Source organism: Hemitrygon akajei, chromosome 9 (genome assembly GCF_048418815.1).
Source record: "Hemitrygon akajei chromosome 9, sHemAka1.3, whole genome shotgun sequence".
NCBI lineage: Eukaryota > Metazoa > Chordata > Chondrichthyes > Myliobatiformes > Dasyatidae > Hemitrygon > Hemitrygon akajei.
The window spans coordinates 147,293,495-147,319,066 of NC_133132.1; the positions used below are offsets into that span (position 1 = coordinate 147,293,495).

The 25,572-nt window shown below is 41.2% G+C and overlaps 1 protein-coding gene across 3 annotated transcripts in view; it reads left to right on the forward strand.

Moving 5' to 3' along the window:
* LOC140733639 (protein eva-1 homolog A-like) overlaps positions 1 to 25,572 on the forward strand; it is a 300,828-nt gene that overhangs the window by 83,042 nt on the left and 192,214 nt on the right. For all 3 annotated transcript variants that reach the window (XM_073057244.1, XM_073057246.1, XM_073057245.1), the window contains one exon: positions 22,462 to 22,676. In XM_073057244.1, the coding sequence (XP_072913345.1) occupies positions 22,462 to 22,676 (215 nt within the window). The remainder of the gene's footprint in view (positions 1 to 22,461; positions 22,677 to 25,572) is intronic.

The window sequence follows — 25,572 nt, forward strand, 5'->3', positions numbered from 1 at the left end:
TCTGCATACAGCTTAATAAATAAGATACGGATGCCACACTAGAGCCTTATAAATAAGATACAGATGCATGGAGTTGGAGGAAGTGTATTGGCATGGATAGTGGATTGGTTAACCAATAGAAGGCAGAGAGTTGGTATAAATGGGTGTTTCTCCGGTTGGCAGTCAGTGGTGAGTGGGGTGCCGCAGGGGTCGGTGCTGGGCCTACAGCTGTTTACCATTTACATTGATGATTTGGAAGAGGGCTGAGTGTAGCGTAGCAAAATTTGCTGATGACACTAAACTGAGTGGAAAAGCAAATTGTACAGAGGATGTGGAGATTCTGCAGAGGGATATAGATAGGTTAAGTGAGTGGGCCAAGATCTGGCAGATGGAATGCAACGTTAGTGAGTGTGAGATCATCCACTTCAGAAGGAATAATAGAAGAGCAGATTATTATTTAAATGGTGAAAGATTGCAGCATGCTGTTGTGCAGAAGAACTTGGGAGTGCTTGTTCATGAATCACAAAAAGTTGGCTTGCAGGTACAACAGGTTATTAAGAAGGCAAACTGAATGTTGGCCTTCATTGCTAGAGGGATTGAATTCAAGAGCAGGGAGGTCATGCTGCAACTATACAGGGTACTGGTGAGGCCACACCTGGAGTACTGTGTGCAGTTCTGGTCTCCGTGCTTGAGAAAGGATATATTGGCTTTGGAGGCAATGCAGAGGAGGTTCACCAGGTTGATTCCAGAGATGAAGGGGTTAACCTATGAGGAGCAATTGAGTCCCCTGGGACTATACTCTCTGGAGTTCAGAAGAATGAGAGGGGATCTTATAGAAACATACAAAATTTTGAAAGGGATAGATAAGATAGAAGTAAGAAAGTTGTTTCCATTGGTAGGTGAGACTAGAACTAGGGAACATTGCCTCAATATTCAGGGGAGAAGATTTAGGATGGAGATGAGGAGAAACTGTTATTCCCAGAGAGTGGTGAATCTGTGAAATTCTCTTCTCAGGGAACCAGTTGAGGTTTCTTCGCTAAATATGTTTAAGATACAGTTAGATAGGTTTTTATATAATAGGGGAATTAAGGGTTATGGGGAAAAGGCAGGTAGATGGAGCTGAGTTTACAGGCAGATCAGCCATGATCTTGTATTGAATGGTGGGTCAGGCTCGATGGGCCAGATGGCCTACTCCTGCTCCTATTTCTCATGTTCTTAAATAGTATTATTCTGGAAACCTCTTGAACGAGGGAACCTTGTGTCAGAGGCCTGCTGCTCCAACCTCTGTTGGGAGATCCCTCTCTGCTCTAGGTCAAGCACAACACCCAACAAAAGCCCAGGTATTTTGCATAAAGTTGAATCTCTCATGCCAACTTGGAGCACAAATTGAAACAATGTTTGCAATTGTACCTTTTTGCTTTACAAAGTTCTTCTCCAAACCGGTTCCTTAAAAAAAACTCCAGTTCATTGTGGATCTTCTTAAAACGAAGATTTTTTTTCCCTACTGCCTGGATCCAACCTTCTGCTAATTCCTAGCAGTTCCACTGACTCTACTCATCTGCACTTAAATATATCAGAATTTTTAGAAATGATCACAAGATAGAAATTGGACAACCCATCACTTTAATATACTGTAATTGAAGGTAGGTTTAATACAGAGTTTATCACTTCTGTAGTCATTTCTGGGTTAAACTGAGAAATTTAACTGGACACTTCCTTTTATCAGTTACCCTAGCAACCCCAGTTCCATTTCCACAACAGGACCACACAGAATGATGGTATTCTTTGAGAAATGCAACAACTGGAGCAGCATCCATCAAAGGACATTCTCAGCAGCTAAGTTAAAAATTTACCTAATTCTGTCAGCCAGTTCCCTCCCCGGTCAGAATCCGATTTCCGGTCTCGACCTGCCCTCTCTCCCAAATCCCACCGTCTGTGTGTTTGATTCCCTAATTTCCTCTCTCTCCCGATACTGCTGGCAGTCTGCCTTATTCTTTCTGCTAAACTTCCCATTCTCGATTTGCCCACCCACATGCTGGATTCTGAAGACCACTGCATTGTCCTCACCCTTCCATCCTCTGCCACAGGCCCATATGGGCAGATGGTTGACCTCCTAAGCCTGGCCTCATTGGAATGTTGGTGGGTGATTTGGGGAGGGGGGGTGGGGGGGGAGGTTGAGTGATGGAAATCACCAGGTGTCATGTTTTAAAATCCAAATATGTGCAATGTCTTTGCCCCTTGTGCAACAATCAAAAAGTTTACTGTCTCACTGGATCTATGCCTTTTGAACTACACTGTGATTTCTAGGGAGTTACGTTTTGCATTAGTACCTCGTATCTGCCAAGCTTGTTTGTATCATTTGCTTGCTTGCTCTGCACAGTATGCTGTCATTTTCTTTGATTCTGTTGTTAATTATGTTGGTCATGTTATTTAACAAATGTGACTACCTGCCTTTTAACTGTTTTCTATTGTCCATTTCTGACTACTGGGTGACAATTGTGCTATAATTAAGTATCAGCCTGGTGGATCGGTAGAATAATTAATTAAGCAAATTGTAGAGCTTTAGTGAGTATTTATCCAGTATTTGTCTACGGACACATGGTTCTGCAGCTTGAGTTTCTTTAGTTGCTCTCTGTGTTGCTGTGGTGAATGAATGATCAATATTTAATTTTGACAGATTGTTTTCCTGGTCAGCGAACTCTCGACCGTCATCAGAATGTACTTAAAATGTGCCGGATTAACTTCTATTGGATTCCATAGTTGTGAACCTGGAGATTAAAGCCAAGAAGGAACTCCTATATTAAAGAAACCCAGATTATTAACCTTTTTATGGCCATTTTGTGTTGACAAGTTACAAAGGCAGCAAATTGTCTTGAGAATCCTGCCTAGTTAGTACCACTGGCTAATGATTCCATTAGACTGTGAAAGGAACTCACCACAGGCACTCCGCTGAGATCTGAGAAAAATTCAGATGTATCAATTTCCATTTTCCACTACAATCATTAGTTTGAATTTGCAGAGTTTCTTAATAACTAATACATTATACAATTGTTTGAAAAGTTTGAAATTGTGACAGAGGAATTATTAACCCAGCTAAAATAGATTTAACAAAATTAACATCTTGTTAAGTGTTTTGGAGGAATTTAACTGAATGTAAAGTTGCAAAAAAATCTCCAAAGAATATTTTCAAGAAATGGAATAAACCCGTTGGAAATTTATTTCATTCTGCCTGTGTGAATGTTTACAAGACTGATTGAACAATCAAGCCATCTGCCTGACAAATTTCTGTCTAGTCTGGCTAACCTTTTCCAAGAACAGAGCTTCTGTAATTTAAAACAATCATGATTTTTTTTTTAATAAACAAAAATTATCCTGTCTATAGTGCCAAAAACATTGCAAGAGGATAGTAGGAAAATGAAAGCCAAATGCAATAAAAATATCTTGTTAGTAATTACATGCCCACTATATTTCCCTGAATTGGATTTGGACTGTTTGGGATCTGGATATCAGAAATATAAATGTACTATTAAGTTGATGGACAATCCAGATTCCTGTCATGGAGAAAACTAATCACTTTTGAAACAGTAATGTAGGTTATTAAAGACTCATTCCTGTGTCTACACTTTTTTTTGCAATTTGAAGACAATGAAAAAGAAACTTCTCATGTCTGGACTTAAAACAAGTCAAGCTTTAACTTTCTAAGCTATTATTGCATAGTTTATTTAACTGAGCTGGAAAGCAGACTCATTTGTTGAAAATAGCTATTTTTAAATTGCTGAGTTGGGTCACAGCTTTTGGGCCTGTCCTGATTATATCAGGCTAAAAACGTTCGAAAGCTTCCAGTTTCTCAAGTGCCTTACTGAAATTACCAAAGGCTTGTGGCATCATTTTTCAAAGCATGTCACTTGTTAACTGGTGAGAAAGCACAAAGATGTTCCCGCCCCACGACAGGCAGACTTCCTTCTCAAGGTTCAGTGAGTTTGGCTAGGTTAATTAGTTTTAAATTCCTTCGTTTCTTGAATGGCCTTCTAAAATGACCACCGGGTGTTGAATAATTTTTCAAAGGCCCTCAGGTTGATGATGTCCAAAAACAAATAGTGATGAACTATCTTTTATGATTTATCTCCAGTACATGCTAGAATGTAAAGGAATTGTGCTTAAACTATTCAACTAGTTTCTTAAAAATGCACAACTTTTGGATGAATTGCTTTGCAAAATCAATACATTTAATAATTTCTAATGTGTTGCTCATAAAAAAAAATGGAAAAAAATAATTAGAACATGGAACATACAACACAGGCTTTTCAGCCCATGATCTGGTGTTGAACCTGTAACCAACTCTAAGATCAAACTAACCCTTCCCTCCTGCATAGCCCTCAATTTTTCAAAGTTCAAAGTAAATTTATTAACAAAGTACCTATATGTTAGCTGGCTGGTGGTGTAATGGCATTAGCACTGGACTTCAAGGCAGATGGTCCCAAGTTCAAATCCGGCTGACTCCTTGCACGCTCTCATTCTGTGCCGGGTAAAGCGTCAAGCTGGCAACTCAGTCTCATAAAAAAAAAACAGTCAAACTCTTAAGAGTTTCTTAAATGTCTCAAAAATAATTAGCCTGTTTGATAAATGGATTTCCACAGTTGCAGTTTGGAATTCTAGAATTTCAGGAGTTTTATGCCCATACTGTGTTAGCTGCTCAAGTTTATTATAGCAGACTTGTTTGAAGTGTTTCAGATTTTTGAGGGCAGTGTCAACTTGATATCACTGCTGGTGATTTAAAATTTCATTCCCAGTTGCTAGTGCCAAAAACACAATATTGTCACACCAATGCATGGTACCCTGTATGCAGAATCCATTCCATTGACTTATACTCTATGAGTGAATCTGAATCTGAATCGGGTTCAATTTCACTGCTGTTTGTTGTGAAATTTGTTGTTTTTGCGGCAGCAATACGTTCCAGTACATAATAATAGAGAAAAAACAATTACAGTCATTATTACAGAATTACAGTTTAACTGTATATGTTAAATAGTTAAATTAAATAAGTAATATAGATATAAAAATAAAAACAAGTATAGAGGTAGGGTCCTGACGAAGGGTCTTGGCCCGAAACGTCGACTGTACTTCTTCCTATAGACGCTGCCTGGCCTGCTGCGTTCCACCAGCTTTTTGTGTGTGTTGCTTGAATTTCCAGCATCTGCAGGTTTCCTCGTGATTGAGATAGTGTTCATGGGTTCAACGTCCATTCATATATCGGATGCCAGAGGGGAAGAAGCTGTTCCTGAATCATTGAGTGTGTGCCTTCAGGCTTCAGTGCCTCCTTCCTGATGCTATCAATGAGAACAGGTCTTGTCCTGGGTGACGGGGGTCCTTAGTGATGGATGCTGCCTTTTTGCGGCATTGCTCTTTGAAGATGTCCTGGATACTGTGGAGGCTAGGGTCCATGATCCTGCGAAGTAGCCCCCCCACCCCATGCCAAACGGTGCTAGAGCCAATAAAAAACACAAAATGCTGGCAGAACTCAGCAGGCCAGACAGCATCTATGGGAGGAGGTAATAACGACGTTTCGGGCCGAAACCCTTCATCAGGAGACTACAGCCAGTTGTAATGCTCTCCACAGTAGATCTGTAGTGCTGTGCCAGGGACGAAGCTCTAGACCAAGATCTCAACCTATCACACTATATTGAAAATAGGATAGGTGTTTGAGGAACCCTTGGTTATAAAAATTAATTTGAAAGGGAATGAACGTTTAATTTCTTACTGAAGTGTACTTCAGTCAACTTCACCTTGAGCAGGACCAAAGGGTTTCGGCCTGAAACGTCGACTGTACTTTTTTCCATAGATGCTGCCTGACCTGCTGAGTTCCTCCGGCATTTTGTGTGTGGTGCTGAATGAACTCAACAGGTTAGGCAGCACCCGTAGGAGGAAAGGAACTATTGGTGTTTCAGGTCTAAAATCCGCACTGAATCTGAGAGTGGAAAAAGCAAGCTGGCCAGTATAAAGAGGAGAAGGGTTTTTGAAGGGAGGAAGGATTTTGAGGTGATTAGTGAAGGCTGTAAAATGACCTGCAGGTAGAGGAGGTGAGTGGGGGTGAAGTTGGAAGACACTAGCAGGTGAATAATAGAGCTGAGGTGAGGGAAGGGGAATAAAAGCAAGAGCAAGGTGGGGGAAGGGAAGTGTGAAGATAGGGGAGAGCTGCTGGAGGGAGACGAGCAGGAACACAAAGTGAGTTAAACCATGTGTGACCATCGGGATTGTAAATGCTTCTGAGTTAGGAGTTTTATTTATTATCATCAGGGTTGTTTTCATCAACAAGAATTTCTGTAATATTAAGACAGAAATTCCAGATTCGGTTAATAAGCATTCTAAAAGATCTTGGGTCCCAATATTTGCAGCATTTCCCTTTCTGACTGTCAGGAGGTCTGGATCTCTCGCATATACAGTTGGCCCTCCTTATCCGCAAATTCTGCATCCACGAATTTAACCAATCGTGAATCGCGAAAACCCCGGTGCTCTTCCAGCACTTGTTGTTCGAGCATGTACAGACTTCTTTCCGTACTCTCTCTGGTCCTGTTCACCCTGTACACATCAGACTTCCAATATAACTCGGAGTCCTGCCATGTACAGAAGTTCGCTGATGACACGGCCATAGTGGGGTGTGTCAGGAATGGACAGGAGGAGGAGTATAGGAAACGGATACAGGACTTTGTGATATGGTGCAACTCAAACTACCTGCGTCTCAATATCACCAAGACCAAGGAGATGGTGGTGGACTTTAGGAGATCTAGGCCTCATATGGAGCCAGTGATCATTAATGGAGAATGTGTGGAGCAGGTTAAGACCTACAAGTATCTGGGAGTACAGTTAGACGAGAAGCTAGACTGGACTGCCAACACAGATGCCTTGTGCAGGAAGGCACAGAGTCGACTGTACTTCCTTAGAAGGTTGGTGTCATTCAATGTCTGTAGTGAGATGCTGAAGATGTTCTATAGGTCAGTTGTGGAAAGCGCCCTCTTCTTTGTGGTGGCGTGTTGGGGAGGAAGCATTAAGAAGAGGGACGCCTCACGTCTTAATAAGCTGGTAAGGAAGGCGGGCTCTGTCGTGGGCAAAGTACTGGAGAGTTTAACATCGGTAGCTGAGCGAAGGGCGCTGAGTAGGCTACGGTCAATTATGGAAAACTCTGAACATCCTCTACATAGCACCATCCAGAGACAGAGAAGCAGTTTCAGCGACAGGTTACTATCGATGCAATGCTCCTCAGACAGGATGAAGAGGTCAATACTCCCCAATGCCATTAGGCTTTACAATTCAACCGCCAGGACTTAAGAACTTTTTAATAGCTATTATTAATGCTTTTTGAGATAGTGATTTAGATGCATATCATATTTTTTACTGAGTTAAGTATTGTATGTAATTAGTCTTGCTACAACAAGTGTATGGGACATTGGAAAAAAGTTGAATTTCCCCATGGGGATGAATAAAGTATCTATCTATCTATCTTTTCTTGTCATTATTCCCTAAGCAATGCAGTACAATGCAGTATAACGACTATTTTAGCAACACACACAAAATGCTGATGGAACGCAGCAGGCCAGGCAGCATCTATAGGGAGAAGCGCTGTCGACGTTTCAGGCCGAGACCCTTCGTCAGGACTAACTTCAGTTCTGGCCTGCTGTGTTCTACCAGCATTTTGTGTGTGTTGCTTGAATTTCCAGCATCTGCAGATTTCCTCGTGTTTGCTTAACAACTATTTTACAGAGCATTTACATTGTATTAGGTATTATAAGTAATCTAGAGATGATTTAAAGTATACGGGAGGATGTGCGTGTGTTATCGTGGATCGGGATGGAAAAAAATCGGAAGTTCTCTTACTAAGTAAGTCGGAACAGATATATCTGGTATTATTTCGCGTCAGTTAGTCAAACGTTTGCATTCGTATATAGTATATATTTTTCCTTTCTATGCATATAAAACACGTAAGAATGTATCTTTCAGCACCGGGCTTGGGAAGTTCCCGAGTTCGATCTAGTGATAGATCGCTATGGAGTGCGCTCTCCACTGTGCCGGGTTGATGTGGAGGATCAAAAACCCAAAACACAATAATTAAACCACTGCGTTGCTTAGTAATAATTGTAGCTTTCATCGGGGCAGGGCCTTTCTCACTTTATCCTTTAAAATTCTTCTGATCGTTGACCGACGTAGCTTAATGCTTTTCCAATGATCAATGGTGTTTCACCTCTTTCCGTTTGCTTTATTATTTCCACTTTATTTTCAATCGTTATCGTGATTATTTTCGTGAACAGAAACACTGCGGATTCAGATCTCTGCTGCTGGGTCCTAATGTCCACTGCACTGAGACAGGTTAAATAAGGTCTTGGGTTCTGCTGGGTCCTAAGATCCACCATATTGAGACAGGTTGAATATGGGACTTGAGCATCCGCAAATTTTGGTATCTGCGAGGGGTCCCGGAACCAATCTTTTCGCAGATAAGGAGGGCTGACTGTATACATGTGGGAGCTCTGTGGTTATCCTGAGAGTATTTAATGTTGTCATTCTGAATATGTTCCAGTGTTGGACAACTTATGGAATTCAGTGTTGGAATACTTTCTGAATTCTCCTAGCAGTTTTAGTAGAAAAAATTGACCACTGAAATTGCCCCAGGCTATTTTTTGACACGGACTTTATTTTGGTGAAGAGGAATGGTTACAAGGGAGAAAGGTAAATTTTACATTAATGGGAAGGAGAGTTGAAATGGTTTGACTATTTCAACTCGCATTCCTGATTCTGTACTGAATTGTCCATTCTTGGTCTTCTCTATGCCATGATAAAGTTCAAAACAAACTTATGGAGCCACACCTTGTATTCTGCTCGTGCAGTATGCAACACAATGTTATGAATAATGAGATTTCAAATTTTAGATAATCACCCCCATCTGCTTTTTTTAAATCTCTCCCCCTCCACTGCCTGCCTCCCCTCCCCTTCTCCTCCTGATTTCCTATATATGTTTTTCTTTTTTTTTCTCTTTCCTGTCCTCTCCCAGCCCCACCACTCATCTTCATCATGTTCACCCACCTGGCTCTGTCCGTCCTCTGTCTCCATCTGATCTCCTGCAATGATTTGCACTCCCACTTCCTTTTCTTGTCCAAATGCAGCTCTGGTTGTGCTTTGTGTTCCTGCTTACCTCTCTCCAGCAGCCGCCTCCTTTCTTCACAGTCCCCTGCCCCCATCCATTTGTTTTTTTCCCCCCTCTTTCTTTGTCCGCCTCCATCTATCACCAACTTCACATCTGCTTACCTCCTCTGCCTGGCTGCCCTCGTGCCTGCGCACAACCCCCCTCAGTCCAGCAATCATCTCGCGTTCCTTTCTGACCTCTACACTCTCAGTTCTGATGTGGGGTTTTGACCCATCACGTTGACAGTCACTTTCCTCCCATAGGGGCTGTGTGGTCTGCAGAGTTCCTCCAGCACGTGGTTTGTTGCTCCTCAGTCCTGAAGTAAGGTCCCGGCCCGAAACGTTGACTATCTGTTAACTTCCGTAGATGCTGCATGGCTTTCTGCGTTCCTCCAGCATTTTGTGGCTGTTGCTCCATATTGTTTGACAGTTTTGACAGTCTGGGGACGTGGCTCAACTGGTTGTTAAAGCGTCTCTGTGGATGGGTTTGCTATTAAAGGTTTGGAAAGCCCAGGACTCTGCAGGTCCTCAGCAGACAGATCAGAGTTCCTTTGTGGACCAGGTGACAACTGAAGCCAGAATTCTAATGAGGTGTTTAGCTGGCAAGTTGGGAGCAGTGATCACAGCACTGAAGAAATTTGATTGGTATTTCATGCGTTCTCATTAGATGTCTTGTTAACTAAATGTGCATAACTCTTCTAAGCACCAGCTTCAGTGTAGTATACATTATTAAATTTCTCAGTTGTTATTAACTGTATTGCCATCTAATTTAAAGTGTATTTACACAGAACATAGAAATATCTACAGTACATTACAGGCCCTGTGGTATATTTACAAGTTCAAAGATATAATATGCATATGGGATTGATATGAACTTTTCCACCATTAGTAGTGGCGTGGAAATTGTCACATAGAAACATAGAAAACCTACAGCACAATACAGGCCCTTCAGCCCACAATGCTGTGCTGATCAGGTACTTACTTCAGAAATTACCTAGGGTTACCATAGCCCTCTATTTTTCTAAGCTCCGTGTACCTATCCAAGAGTCTCTTAAAAGACCCCATTGTATCTGCCTCCACCACCGTCGCTGGCAGCCCATTCCACACACTCACCACTCTCTGATTAAAAAAACTTGCCCCGACATCTCCTCTGTACCTACTTCCAAGCACCTTAAAACTGTGCCATTTCAGCCCTGGGGAAAAGCCTCTGACTATCTACCGATCAATGCCTCTCATCATCTTATACACCTCTATCAGGTCACTCTCTCATCCTCCGTCGCTCCAAGGAGAAAAGGCCGAGTTCACTCAACCTATTCTCATAAGACATGGCCCCCCAATCCAGGAAACATCCTTGTAAATCTGCTCTGCACCTTTTCTATGGTTTCCACATCCTTCCTATAGTGAGGTGACCAGAACTGAGCACAGTACTCCAAGCGAGGTCTGACCAGGGTCCTGTATAGCTGTAACTCTATGCCTGGTGTTATCGCAGAACAGTGGAATTTTAAAGTTAGCAAGAAACTTTTTTTTTTAGAAAAATTGTGGATGCTGCACTCCAGCAGGCATAAAGTTGAAGCATCTTGCATCTTTTAGATAAATGCCCACTCAAAAGGCATCATGCAGTTTCTGCCTATTCAAAATATTATAATTGCTTTTAATTGAACTTCTTATAAACCTCGAGGGGGAAATTCACCTTTGGTTCCCAACACCAAATGCTGAAAAAGAAGAGCAATGACTGCTCTTTGTATTTTGTAAGTGAGAGTTCTGTTCCATTGACCTCCAATTGTGCTTTGTTTATCAAATGCAATTTGCATGTGATTAATAGGGTCAGAGAAGTCACATTTGAAATATATGATCCTCATAAACCAATTCAAGAAGACAACATGTTTGTCCTGAAGTCTCCCAGATTAATGAATGATCCAATTTCATGTGGAACTTTATCTTCTGATGGATTTGTTTGGGGTTGTGGAACTGTATCTTGCCAGAGCACTGTTCAGTCCTGTTAGTTACTTTAGGAAAGACGAGAACTAAGTCTTCTTTTCTCACAGGCTGCGGCTACAATTACCAGATATGAACCTGACTTCAGAATGAGGCATTTAAATATCTTATGAGAATATGCTGAAAAGATTCTCTGAGGGTGTTTCACATTTAAACTAATACTTGTTGACGAGTGAAACTCATGCTTCTTCAGGAGAAAGAAATTTACTTAATTAGTACTGACCTGACAAGCTGCCAGTGTATCAAATAGTTTTGAAAGTAAGTCTGTGTGTAAGCTGGCGATGATTTCTGTCCTAAACAGTTATTAAAACCAAGAAAGTGGACATGAATAGGAGTTACAGGTACAGGACTGTGTAAAAGTATGAGGTACATATATATACCTAGCGGGCCTAAGACCTCTGCACAGAATTGTGTTAACTTAGCAGCAGCAGTTCAATGCAATACATAATCTAGCAGAAAGAGAGAAAACATAATAATAATAAAATAAAACATAGTAATAAATAAACAAGTAAATCAATTACGTATATTGAATAGATTTTTTTTAAATGTGCAAAAACAGAAATACCGTATATTTAAAAAAGTGAGGTAGTGTCCAAAGCTTCAATGACCATTTAGGAATCGGGTGGCAGAGAGGAAGAAGCTTTTCCTGAATACAGTACTGTGCAAAAGTCTTAGGCACCCTAGCTACTGGATATATATGTTTATAGGACTTTTGCACAGTACGGCGTGTGAAGAAAGATGTTTATCAAGGACAAATAGAATTCTCATAGCAATTATTCAATTTTAGTTCCATACTAGCCTAATGGGAAATTAATCCTCGGGCTTGTAAATCAGAGCCTTAGTGTGATCTGAATGATCACATTAGTGCCAGTAAGCTTCCAGTATTTGAATTGACATTAAGCATTGCACAATGATTGTTGCGATTCTGTTGAGCTCCGTGGTACTAATACACAGAATACTTTACAACTCAAATTGAGCAGAAAGATGAAAAAAGATCAGAAATCAAAGGCCTTGAATTCCAGATGAGAAAGTGAAAAATGGTGAAGGGTGCATACAGACTTGATAGGGAATGTGGAAATAAATGTCTTTCTGTGGCATAAACCATCCATATATGTCTGAAATCCTTTTCACAGACTTAATCTCTGGGGCATTGTTTACGGAATATCTTCTTAAATTGAGTAAATGGAGTAACATACTTGTTGTGGTTGGGATTAACTTGTAACATGGTTCAGTGCTCTTAACAACAGTGGGGCATATTGCAGCAACATTTTCACCTGAATAAAATCTGTGACTGGTAAACTTCATGTCTTCTACAAGAGAAGACAGCTGTCTTCTGCATACAGTACATATGCAGTATTCAACCCTGAAATTCATCTTCCCCGCAGACAGTCACAAAACAAAGAGCCATGGAATCAACCAGTTCAAAGAAAAACATCAAACCTCTCCTCCTCCTCACGTACAAAAATTCAGATGCTTTAAGTTGATTCATTTACATTAATTGATGAGTGATGTGAAATAATTTTCGAGGAAGAATTCAGAGACATCTGCTCTCATGGAATAATGGACTAGCTACATAAAGTAGCAAGCAGTTGTGGGTAATAAAGGGAATGAAAATGCGAAACATTGGATTTATATTTTTGGAACAATAGAATTGGAAAGTAGAACAATGCCTACTGTGTAGTACAGGCAGTCCCCGAGTTATGAACGTCCGACTTACGAACAACTTGTATTTACGAATGGAGGAAGGAGAACACCATTCGCCATTTAAAGTCAGATCACAACACTGTCTGTCATTTTAAGTCATTGCCGTTAGCACTGTGTTGAGTGTGTAACTTTGTATTTGGCTTAAATTTTTCTTAGCAAGATTCACCCTGACCCCCCACCCTTTTCTAGTCAGCACTGTCCCCACTTGTCCCATTTAACCTGTCTCAGTGTGGTGGACTTTAGGACCCGGGGAATTCAGTGCGGTGGACTTCAGGACCCGGGGGTGCTCACTGCTGCTGAATCTGCAGTGTTTCTGTTCTGTTTACAGAAAATGACCACGATTGAAAATAAAGTGGAGATGATAAAGGGATCGGAAAGAGGTGAAACGCCATCGGTCATTTTTAAAAGCATTAGGCTAGTCGGTCAACGATCAGAACAATTTTAAAGGATAAAGTGAGAATAATGGAGCATGTGAAATGCCCTGCCCTGATGAAAGCTACAATTATTACTAAGCAACGCAGTGGTTTAATTATTGAAATACGTACGTTTCTTAAGTGTTTTATATGCACAGAAAGGTAAAATATATACTATATACTAAGACAAACCTTTGACTAACTGACGCTAAATAATACCAGATGTATTATTCTCGGCACGGACTAGAAGGGCCAAGATGGCCTGTTTCTGTGCTGTAATTGTTATATGGTTATGTACCTGTTCTGACTTGCGTACAAATCCGACTTAAAGACGGACTCAGGAACGAAACTCGTTCATAACCTGGGGACTGCCTGTATTCCACTAGGAGCCATCCAGTTTCCTATGGATTAAGACAGAAAGATTGCTAGAATGATATTAAAACTGAGAGTTTATATTTGTGGGGCTGGCGAGACCTAGCAACTAGTTTGAAAAAACAGCAACTAATAACTCCAAAAGACAATGCAGGGGTAATTTAACACACAGAGGTTAGAATATACAACTGCTATCACAAAGGATGCTTAGGACAACTAGTGCAAATGCTTTTAAGGAGGATGGAGCAGAAGGAGGGAGGTACTGATAGGATTAGATAAGAAGGATGAGAAGAGCTTCTGTGCAACGTAAACATTAGCTTTGACCTGTTGCATCCAAAAACTGTCTAATAATAAAGTCCTACTGAAATAGGAAAATGTCCAGTTTTCCAGCAATCATCATTCTCATTTTAGTTCACATAAAATACTGCAAATAATCAACGGCAGATGTGTAACCTCACGAAATTATGTAACTTTGTACATTATAACGAGCTGACAATAAATGACTGCTGTCTAAAACTAGTACTGTTCGCAGGTTAACAAAACAGTTGATTATGGGATTTGGAGCTGTATGCATTTGGTTCAAGGAACATAGCTGCCCAATGTAGACATGGTTAGATTAAGTTGATTGTTGCTCTTCAATGAACTTGCGCATTAAACATTTCAAATCATTAGGTTTACATTAGAATGAAAATTGGGAAGTATTATCAGGATAGCTGATGAGAGGAGATGGGATCTGAAAATGGCTAGAAATTGGAAGTTCTGGTTACTGTAGCTTTGAACTGCTTTCTTGAAGCAAATTCTGTTTATTTTTAATCAAATCCTTTAGTCTTGCTGCTGTTTGAGACCTCTTGGATATTTTGCCAGGCAACACACACAAAATGCTGGGGAAATGCTGCAGGACAAGCAGCATCTATGGAGAAGAGTAAACAGTCGACATTTTGGGCCAAAACCCTTTATTAAGACTAAATCAGGTCCTAATGAAGGGTCTCAGCCCGAAACATCAATTGTTTGCTCTTTTCCATGGATGCCGTCTGGCCTACTGAGTTCCTCCAGCATTTTGTGTGTGTTGCTCGGATTTCCAGCATTTGCAGATTTTCTCATGTTTGTGGATATCTTGCCCTCCAATCTACAGTGTTGTCTTGGAAGCAGTTTGAAATAATTGATTGAAGGATTCGGAAGGGGATGAGGAGAAATTCTTTCACCCAAAGAGAGGAGAAGGTCTGGTCCTCCCTCTCGAATTGTTTGTGGAGTTGAAGAGCAAAGTACAACTTCAACTGGTCACAACCCAACACAATCAGCTGATAGGTTGTTCCAAGCACCCTGGGGAACTTGCCCCAGTTCTTCAGCAGACTATATTGAGCTGGAGTTTGTGGCTAAGCAGGGAGGAATGCTGAGTATTTAATATTTAAGTAAAATTTGAGTAATATTATAAATATATTTTTTGATTAAACATTCTTTGTTGTTTAGCAAACCATTATGGTTATATGTAGAAATATGTGAATTGCATATGTTATGACACTACTATGTGTTATGCACACACCTCACAAATTAAAAAGCAAATTTAGACACTTCACCTCCCCATCTCCTTGTTTCTTTTCAATTTGTTTGAAGTTTTGGAGTTACAAAACTTAACACCTTCCATTGCAGAAACCCTCACAATACCATTGGGAATGGTTTGAGAATTTAAAGCCAGCAGTAATGAAGGAATGATGATGTAGTCCCAAGTAAAGGCAGTGTTGAATCCTGAGCGAATATGTAGCTGGTGTTTCACTCGTGCCCACTGAATTTACCCATTTTTTTTATAGCTAAGATCAAAGATTTGGAGTCAGTGTGTGCTGTCAATGGAAAAGAAACTCGACAAAACACAACTTTACAAAGTCTGCCTTGCGTGTTCAAAGTTCCTGGCATTTTGCTGTTTTGATTCCACATTTTGTATGCGTTCATGGTAATGATTATCTTCAAACAGAAAAAAATGCATCCAAGTCAATGTTTTTTTAAAAGGCAGAAAAGATTAATTATAGTTCTTTGATAGTGCAAAAGGCATGAAAAAGCCATCAACAACAAAATCCACGTGACTTTTAAATATCTTGAGGCAATATCTACTCAGCTCGTTTACTAGATAAGCCAGTACAGAATTTCTGCTAAACAGAGGCTGAACCATAGCCTGTCACTCTGTACAGTACAGGACCCAGGGCTCTGCAACACAGGACTCCTCAGTGACTCCACTGATACAATCCAATTACTGGATACAGTAATTCCAAATAATTACTGAACTTTACAATCATCGTAAAAAGCACAAAGGCAGTTACATGAGCAATTTGAGACTCTTTCCTAAATTTACTTTATTCACTGAGTCTCTCTAAGGAGGAAATTTATATACAACTTTAGTTCAGATTTGGAGCACCAGCTATCAGAAAGTAATTTCCTCAATCTCCCTTTTGCATCACTTTTTCATTTAACAGATGCTGTTGTCTCTCAGAGTTTAAGTTCTGACAGCTACGGCGAGGTTCCCTGATCCCGTTGGTCATTGGGTCCATTCGTACGAATTGAAGTGACTGAAGTTGCAATCGTTGGCTTCCAATTATTTTAAATGTTGCAAATGAAACCAGGGCACTCAGGAACAAGCTCTAGATCACAGGTTATGCCATGGAGCCTTACCATTACCAGAGGGGTCCGTGGACCTTAGGTTGAGAATCCCTGCTCTAGATGTTTAGTCAGCATCAAATCCCTCCCATGAGCCAGCTGCCATTATAAGGCGATCAGCTTCACCTCTTAAAATTTAAGACATTTGCAATAGTGTCTATCAAGCTGCACGATTACTCCCGAAATGAAGATACAGAAATCTTCTATAATTGCTTACCACAAAAGTTACCATTAGATGTCCAAGGTTATGAAGAATCTATAAAGAACAAAAGGCAAGTTTAATGGAATTTGGAAAATGGATTATAATATGAAGAGATGTGAGATGATCTACTTTGGTGGAACGAGCAGAAAGTTTAAACAAAGAGAGAAAATTCAGTATGTTGCTGCACAGAGGAGCTTGGCTATCCTTGCTTAGCAAATAAACATACAGATAGAGCAAGTAGGAAGGTTAATGGACTGTTGGCATTTATTGCAAGCAGGATGGAGTCCAACAGTAGTGAATATTTGCCACCGTGCAGTGAAACAAACTAATGTAATGTGTATAGTTAGGCTCTCCTTATTTAGAGAGAGATGTATGTAGATTTGAGGCAGTGCAGAGAAGGCTTGAAACTGATTCCCAAGATGTGGAATGATTGGGTAAGTTAGCTAGAGTACAAGAATCTGAGGGGTCTTCAAATCAAAAGGATATATCCCCCCTGCCGAGGCCTTTGGGGGTGTAATTTCACACCAGAAGGCAAATTTAAGATAGAGTTGAGAAGATCTTTCTGGTTTCCAAGAATCATGCATCTTCAGAATTCTCAGATGTTAGAGGGATTGAGAGGCAGAATCATTGAATATCTTCAAGGCTACAGCAGAAAGATTTTAGATTCTCCTTTCATTTAACCTTTCGAAGTTCAACACCTCACACTTGCCCAGTTTAAACTCCATCTGCCATTTCTCTGCCCATATCTGCAACTGATCTACAGTTCATATAGTTTTATCCTTTGGCAATCTTCTACACTATCCACAATGCCACTAATCTTTATATTGCTGTCATTCAGGAATTCATGGGACATATAGGATATTCCTTATATTTTATTAGGGGAATTGAGGTAGAGGTACTGGTGGATGGAAATGGAAATATCCTGACATGGTCTTTCTTAAATGTTGTCCCACTCTTTGTTCCTCAGTCAGAGTCAGGCAGTCATACAGCCCAACTTGACCATAACAACCAAGGTGTGTAACTCAGTTAGGCCCATTTGCCTGCATTTGGCACATATCCCTCAAAACCTTTCCAATCCACAAAATTGTAAATGTGTTATCGTATATGCTCCACCACTTCCCCGCGATGAGAGACCTAGGTGAGGACGGTAAGGACCCAAGTGCTGGATCATCCAAGACTATAATCGAGACAGGATTTCAAGACTGAGACAGAACAGGGTTCTTGACTAGATACTAGATAAGAGCCTCGCGAGATTAGATGAGAATCCTAAATGCATTCACAAATTGAACCAAAGTGATGTCAGGAAGACAGCTGTAAAATGCGAGGAACTCAAAAATCTTTTATGTGGACATAGGCACCCTCCAGGAGTCCTGTCTGGTTGACTCAGGCACACTGAAGGACACAGACTAGACTTTGTTTCTGGCAAAGGAAGGGTTCTGACTAGCCCAGAGAGCATGGAGTAGGCTTTGCAGTGAGGAGCACATTGTTGAAGAGGGTGGGATTAGGCAGCAATGGATCTGAGCGATTTCTTAGCCTTGGTCTCAACACCACTGAAAGATCTTGCCAGTGCGTACACTCTCACGTGTGCTCCACATTTGAGGCAAAGGATGAGTTTCACGAGAATCTTGCAGCCACCATCAGGAATACCCCCAGCAAGGAACATCGTGTTCTCTTGGGTGATTTCAATGCTAGAGTAGTTGCAGATCACAAGTCATGATCTCTTGCCTAGGTCAATTTGGCACGGGCAAGGTGAATGAGAGCAGACGGCGATGGCTGGAATTCTGCACCTATATGTGTCACCAGCTCATACTTCTTTGAACACAAGGTTTCCTGGAGATATTCTCTCCCCAGACACTGGCACCAGCTGCCCTCGATCCTGGTCAGGCGCTCCGTCCTCAGCAGCGTGCTTTTCACATGTTCCAACTATAGCGCAGACTGCAGTACAGACTTCTTGCTGGTGTGCTGCAAGATCAGACTGCAGTCAAAGCAATTCCAATGCTCCAAACAGGAAAGGGAGCCCTCCTGTTGAGAAAGAAAATAAGTCTGTTGCACTCAGCAGCCCAGAAACTCTGTCAGAGAGAAGTGGAAACTTCTGGGAAATACAAACTACAGCATGGTCTTAGTTACCTTTAGGAAGAAGATCTTGAAAATCAATGACTGACTTGAAGTCAAATCCAACAAGATGGACCTAGTTAATGAAGCCAAATGTGCTGAGTATGGGTTCACCACCTGAGAGGAGCCTGGAGACCCTCTGGGCTACTGGAAGTAAAGTTCAGCAAGCTGTCAGGACTGTGGCAACGAGTACTAGATACAGCTCAGTGAAAGCATCCAGACCACAGCACTGACAGGCAATATCAGGGGTGTGCATGATGGCATGAAGAAAGCCCAAGATGTGACAAAGGCACCCCCCCCCCCACCCCCAGAGCTTGTTGGATCACTTTTCCTAGCCCTGCAAGGAATTTGGTCTGTCTGTCTGTCAGTCTGAAAAAGACAAATGCCTTGGGACAAGACTTTGAGGCACCACCAGTCATCACCATTGTTAACTATAAACTAAATGTTGTTCATCAGTTCACATACCTGGTGTCCATCATCAGTGACAGCCTCTCGTCGGATGCAGAACTCGACAAGCGCATCGGGAAGGCTGTACCAACCCCTGCCTGCCTCACCACACCAGTGTGGGAGAACTCCAAACTGTCAGTCAAAGCAAAGATGGCCATGTACACCAGCACGTTGCTGTTCAGCAGCAAGGCCTGGGCAGGACCACCTTCTATTTAAGGTCCCTTCATCGCATCTTGAGCATCCCCTGCAGAGACGCAGTACCCAATGCTGAGGCTTCCCTCTCGTGCTGCCTCTCTGGTGTGTACCCCCTGCTCAGGATGCATAGGCTGTGCTGGCTGGGCCACGGCCGCTGCATGCAGGATGGCCACATCCCAACAGACATACTCCATGGCGAGCTGGCTTCAGGCAAGAGAGTCACTGGCTGCCCACATCTGCTCTTCAAGGATGACTGCAAGCAGGAGATCGGCATTGAGTCCTTGAGGAACTTGCAGCCAACCGTACCAACCATGTAAACTGCTAGAACGCACCATTCTCGACCAACGGAGGGCCATACAAAATAAAACAGGCCTAATTAAAAGAAGTAATTATGTCTTTTTATTAATGATTGAAGCTGCAGAGAAGACCAGAGAAAGAGAATGCAGAGATCTTCTCTGCATCTTTAATATTATTAAAGCCATATCAAGGTTCAAGATTGTTCGATGTCATTTCCAGTACACGAGTGTAAAGGAGAATGAAATAATCGTTACTCTGGATCCGATGTAGTACAACAAACATAGTAAGATAAATAACACGATAATAATAAAAAACATAATAAATATAAAGGCCTAGATAGCTTATATACACGATTGAGTGTATGTCCATAAAGTGATGCTAGGCACAGCAGTGTCTGTACACAAGGTGACTGACAGGAAATGATAAAGTAGTGGTGGTTGGCAGTGTGGAGGGGTAGTTTAGTGGGAAGAGATGTCAATCAGCTTTACTGCTTTGGGAAAGTAACTGTTTTTGAGTCTGGTGGTCTTGGTGTGGATGCTAGATAGCCTTTGGGAGTGGGACCAAAGTCCATGGAGCAGGGGGAGTGAGATGACACTTGCCATTTTCCAGCACCTTTCTGTATGTATGTCCTTGATGATGCTGGTGATGCATTGGGCAGTTTTGCCAGCACCTTGCAGAGCCTTCCTGTCCTCCAAAGTGCAGTTTCCATGCAATTCTGTGATGTGGCTTGTTAGGAGTTCTCTACTGTGTATCTGTAGAATGACGTGAGTATAGGTGTGCATTGTCTGGCTCTCCTCAGAAAGTAGAGGCATTGGTGAGCCTTCCTGATTGTGTAGAATATGTTCTGGCATCACGAGAGGTTGTAGTTTCCACTGCTGTGTCGATGAAGTAAAGAGGGGTGTGAGTGGTCAGTGTTTGTCCGGTCGATGACCATCTCCTTTGTCTTGTTGACATTGAGGGTGGGGTTGTTTGCCTGGCGTCAGTCTCCAGCTCTTCCACCTCCTTTCTGTAGGCCACGTCAGCATTCGCTGGTGATGAGCCCCACCACTGACATGTCATCAGCAAACTCAGGTGTTTGGCTGTGCATTTGTTTGTGAGCAGAGTGTATAGTAATGTGCTCAGTATACAGCCCTGGGAGGAGCACCTGATTGAGGACTTTAGGGAGGGAGGCGGGAGCAGTTGTGCATCCCGACTATCTGAGGTCTTTTGGTGAAGAAGACTGTCCATTACCCAGTTGCACAGTGGTGTATTTAGACCAAAGAGAAGCTTATTCACTAAGGTCTGTGGGACAATATTGTTGAATGCTGAACTGACATCCAGAAACAGCGTTCTAACATAACTGTCCTTGTTTTCTAGGTGTGTCAGGGCCAGGGGCACGACAGATACTATGGAGTGTGTTGTAGAGAGGTTCTGTTGGTAAGCGTATAGGTGAGTGTCCAATGTGGCAGGAATGGAATTTTTGACCATTTCCAGCCATTCAAAGCACTTCATGATGATCTCACCTGGTCTCTCAACACCACTTCTTTGGTTAAAAAGCACAATAGCATCTCCACGTCCTGAGGAGACTGAGGCATGTGAGGCTTGCCTCCATCGCCATCTGGTAAGGGAATTGCGAGGCATTTGACCGCAAGTGAGGACTGCTGAGAGAATCATCAGGATCTCTCTTCCATGCAGTGTACGCAGAGCCCTTAGCATTATCAGAGATCCCTTCCATCCATCCAGTAATCTCTTTGACCCCTGCAATCATGCAGGACCTGCTATCACGTTTGGACAAGAACCGTTAGGATGGCGAACAGCTTCTTCCCCCAGGCTGTAAGATATTGAGTTCCCTGTCTTTGAAGTGCCAATAGCATTATACTGTTTACTTTTTAACATACTTTGTACGTGCACCTTTTTATTTGTTAATTTCTTGGTGGTAATTATTACTTTACATGTTATGAGTGTGAGTTATGTGTACTGTGTTGTGCACTTTGGCCAGGAGGAACGTTATCTGGTTTGGCAGTATACATGCATACAGTTGAATGACAATAAACTTAAATTTGAACTTGATTGGCATCAGTGCCATGGGGCATTTAAGCTGTGAGTCCTACAGCAGGGCTAACCAGATACAAGATCTGAAAATTCAACTGCTGCGGCAACTGGAAATTAGAAATGAAAACAGAGAATGAAATGTCTTCGACCTGAAATATCGATTCTATTTCTCTTCTCACAAGATCTGAAATCTGATTTGCTCAGAATAATTCGGGGGAGTATTAGAAGGTGGTACTCTGGTGTTGGATTTCAGAGTACTCCAGTGGTCGAGCAAAACAAATAATGAGGGAATAGTTATTAGTGAGCAAGTCTGGTGTTGAGATTTGACCATCTGGGCCAATGTTAAAATTAAAACATACGTAGAACACAGAAGATGGAAATAAGAAATGAGATTAGGGAAAAGTACCCAATTGGAAGTCTGTTGCTTTGAAACCTCTGTTGAGCTTCACCAAGGACACTGGGAATAATATAGAGAGTTGTAAAAGTACATAATCAGTTGCTTAGAGTCATGAACTGAGATGCTAAGTGGAATAGTGGAATAACTTGCAGGTTGCCATGTTAGCATTCATTTTAAGAGGTCTAGAATACAAGAGCAGGGACGTGATGCCTCTGCATTGAATTGGAATCTATATTGTGAGCATTAAAAACAGTATTCTGTAGTAAAATATGTACAGAGGTCTCTGTTACACCTTCAAGAAATGTACAATTGTCGATAATGAGAAGAAAGTTGACTAGTGTGCAGCCTGCATCTCCTACGACAGTTCACAAAGGATTCATTGGATTGCAAGGGGATATTGGGGTTAACATAGTGTGGAATAATAGATCACAGGGGAATGTTGTGTTGTCTTCTGACTGAAGCTATTAATCTTTTTTAAGTTTTATGTTTTGGTCTTGTTTTGACAGGATACATGTCGAGGGTTCTGAGGAATTACACAGAGCATGCATGTGATGGAGAATATATCTCACTGCGATGTCCTCACAGAACAACCATCAGTATCCAGTCTTCATTTTATGGTAGGAAGGCACCCAGCCACCAGATGTGCCCATCACGCTACGCACAGTCTCTTAAAGACCTTGAAATGGAAGATTTGTCCTGTTCAGCTATCACTTCCTTACAGGTATATATCATACTTAATTTGTAAAACCAGATACAAATTCTTACCCATCTGTTGAAGATCATAAATATATTTTGTGCTTTAACATTTTTCTCATCTTGGAGGAAACTGCAGTGAACACAGGACTTAAGAAAGACATCAGAAGGTCTAAAAGAAGGCATAAAGTTGCCTGAGCAGACAAGGTGAAGGAGAATCCGAAGGGATTCTACAGATATGTCAAGAGCAAAAGGATTGCAAGGGACAAAACTGGTTTTCTTGAAGATCAGGATAATAATCTATGCTTGGAGCCAAAATAGATGGGGGAGTTCTTAAACAGATTTTTTTTGCATCCATATTTAGACCCTAAGACCATAAGATATAAAAGCAGAACTAACTTCACCATTTCTTCATAGCTGATCCATTTACCCTCTCTACTCCAATCTCCTTCCTTCTCCCCATATCCCTCCATGTCCTCACTAATCCAGAATCTAACAAGCTCTGCCTTAAAGATACCCATTGACTTGGCCTCCACAGCCACCTGTAGCAACCATTTCCACAGATTCACCACACTCTGGCTAAAGAAATTCCTCTTCATCTCCAATCTGAGGCTGTGTCCTCTGGTCTTGGACTCCCCCACCATTGGAAACATCCTCTCTACATTCACTCTATCAAGGCCCTACAATATTCAATAGGTTTCAATGAGGTCACCCCTCATTCTTCTGAATTGTAATGAGTATAGGCCCACAGCCATCAAACGTTACGGTCTCTCATGGAACCCCAGATGAGAAACCCTGATCTAACGAGGGTAAGCATTGAATACAAGTAATTGAATGACCTGCAAATGGTGTTGATGTTAATTTAGTTTTTAAGGAGAGAATAACCTTTTCTACTGCTTTTACCAAGGCAATAATATCTAGGATTCTGTGTTTGGGTATTAATTCATTTGACAAAATTCGAAATTTGATCTTGCTGACAAAGTGCCACTATTTTGTAAAACAGCCAATTGATACGTCAAGCCCAGCTAATTAGAATTTGAAATCAGCTTTAGTTTCTAGTTCATGCTGGTAATTTAAAAAACAAAACAAATAGAAAACATAGAAACATTTTATATTACATTTTTCAGAGAACCCTTACCCTAATACAGGATATTGTCTTTTGCTGTGTTGAAATGTACGAATATCATTGATACTTCATGTATAAAACATTACCTTTCATTAGTAATTAAAGTATGAACACGAAGAACTTACCAAATCAATTTCTATGAGTGGAAACATGTTACATGTGTTTAGATTATTGTAGTTACACTGAAACGAACACACAGACATTCAGCCAAATTTATATAGCAGTCACTCAAAGCCTAGATTTTCAGGACACATTGCTTATTTGGAAATTACGGTATGGTCCATCACTTTATTACAACTGTTTTACTGATCTCAAAACTTCACAGTAAGAGAGCCAGGGACAGAGCAAAAACAAATGTGATTAGTGCTTTACCAGAGGCAATGAGCTTATAGGTGTTCTGGATCAAGCTTATTAGTATTGAGCCCAGGGCTTACATTCATCAACTGATAAAACATGTCAGGGAAAGAAAATTAGGAAGAAGCTTAGCACTTTGAATCTGGGACAAATGAACATCCTGAGGGAATGCAACACAAGAGGGTTACCTCCCATATTTGTTAGACACGGGTCACTTCTGACAAGAAAACCTTAAAGCATAACTTTTGTAGGTATCACTCTGCCGCGCATTTAAAGTACTTCTCCTTTATCAGGATCTGAATCAGGTTTATTATCACCGGCATGCGTCGTGAAATTTGTTAACTTAGCAGCAGCGGTACAATGCAATACATAATAATATTGAAAAAAATAAGTAAATCAATTACAGTACGTATACTTTTGTATATTAAATAAAATATGCAAAAACAGAAATGAATATATATTAAAATAAAGTGAGGTAGTGTTCATGGGTTCAATGTCCATTTAGGAATTTTGTGGCAGAGGGGAAGAAACTACTCCTGAATCACTGAGTGTGTAACTTTCCCCATACCAGACAGTAGTGCAGCCTGTCAGAATGCTCTCCACGGTACATCTATAGGCAATTTTGAGTGTTTTACATGACAAATCAAATCTCTTCAAACTTGTAATGAAACATACACTGTCTTGCCTTCTTCATAGCTGTATCGATTTGTTAGGATGTGTTTTGTTTGAGCGTTTTATGTATCTTTTAAGGATTCAGTTATTTAGCCTGCTAAATTTGCATGAGCAAATCTGAATGGAAAAGTTATTTATGCATGAAGTTAAAAATTAAGATAACTTTGAAAGTTGTCCATCGTCACCAGAGTAAGAACATAATTTTTTTGCTGCAATCTCCTGTATAATTTCCTAAGAAATGGATTGTTTACTGCTGGCATCTCAAGCTATTGAAAAATACCACAAATGCTGTTGATGCAAAATCCACAAAATGAAGCAGAACAGTAAATGAACGGATATCACTGCCATCTCTGAGGCTGATGTCCCTGGTGCCGAGACCTTAGTTGCGTTCATTTGCCTCTGTAGGACAACTCGCATTGTATGCGTTCTCAACAACTGATTCGCAAAGCAAATAATTTGTCATGGAAAGAGATTAGCTGCTGGATATCAGAAAGATTCATAGATTTGCTGAAAGCCTCCTTGAAGCATTGCAACATCCCTACTGACTCCTGAGAAACTTCCAGCCCATGACCACTTGAAGTGGAGAAAGAGCATTCAAGATCCTGTTGAAAAGGTATGACAATAGACAATAGGTAGAACTCCCTGAACTCACTACGCAGGACCCCCTCACTCATCCTTCCCTATGCTTTGCATGAGGAAAGTAGTGGAAGTAGGGGATTCATAAACTACCCTTCCATGTGTCCTGTCAGGTACCACCTGCCCCATCTGCAAT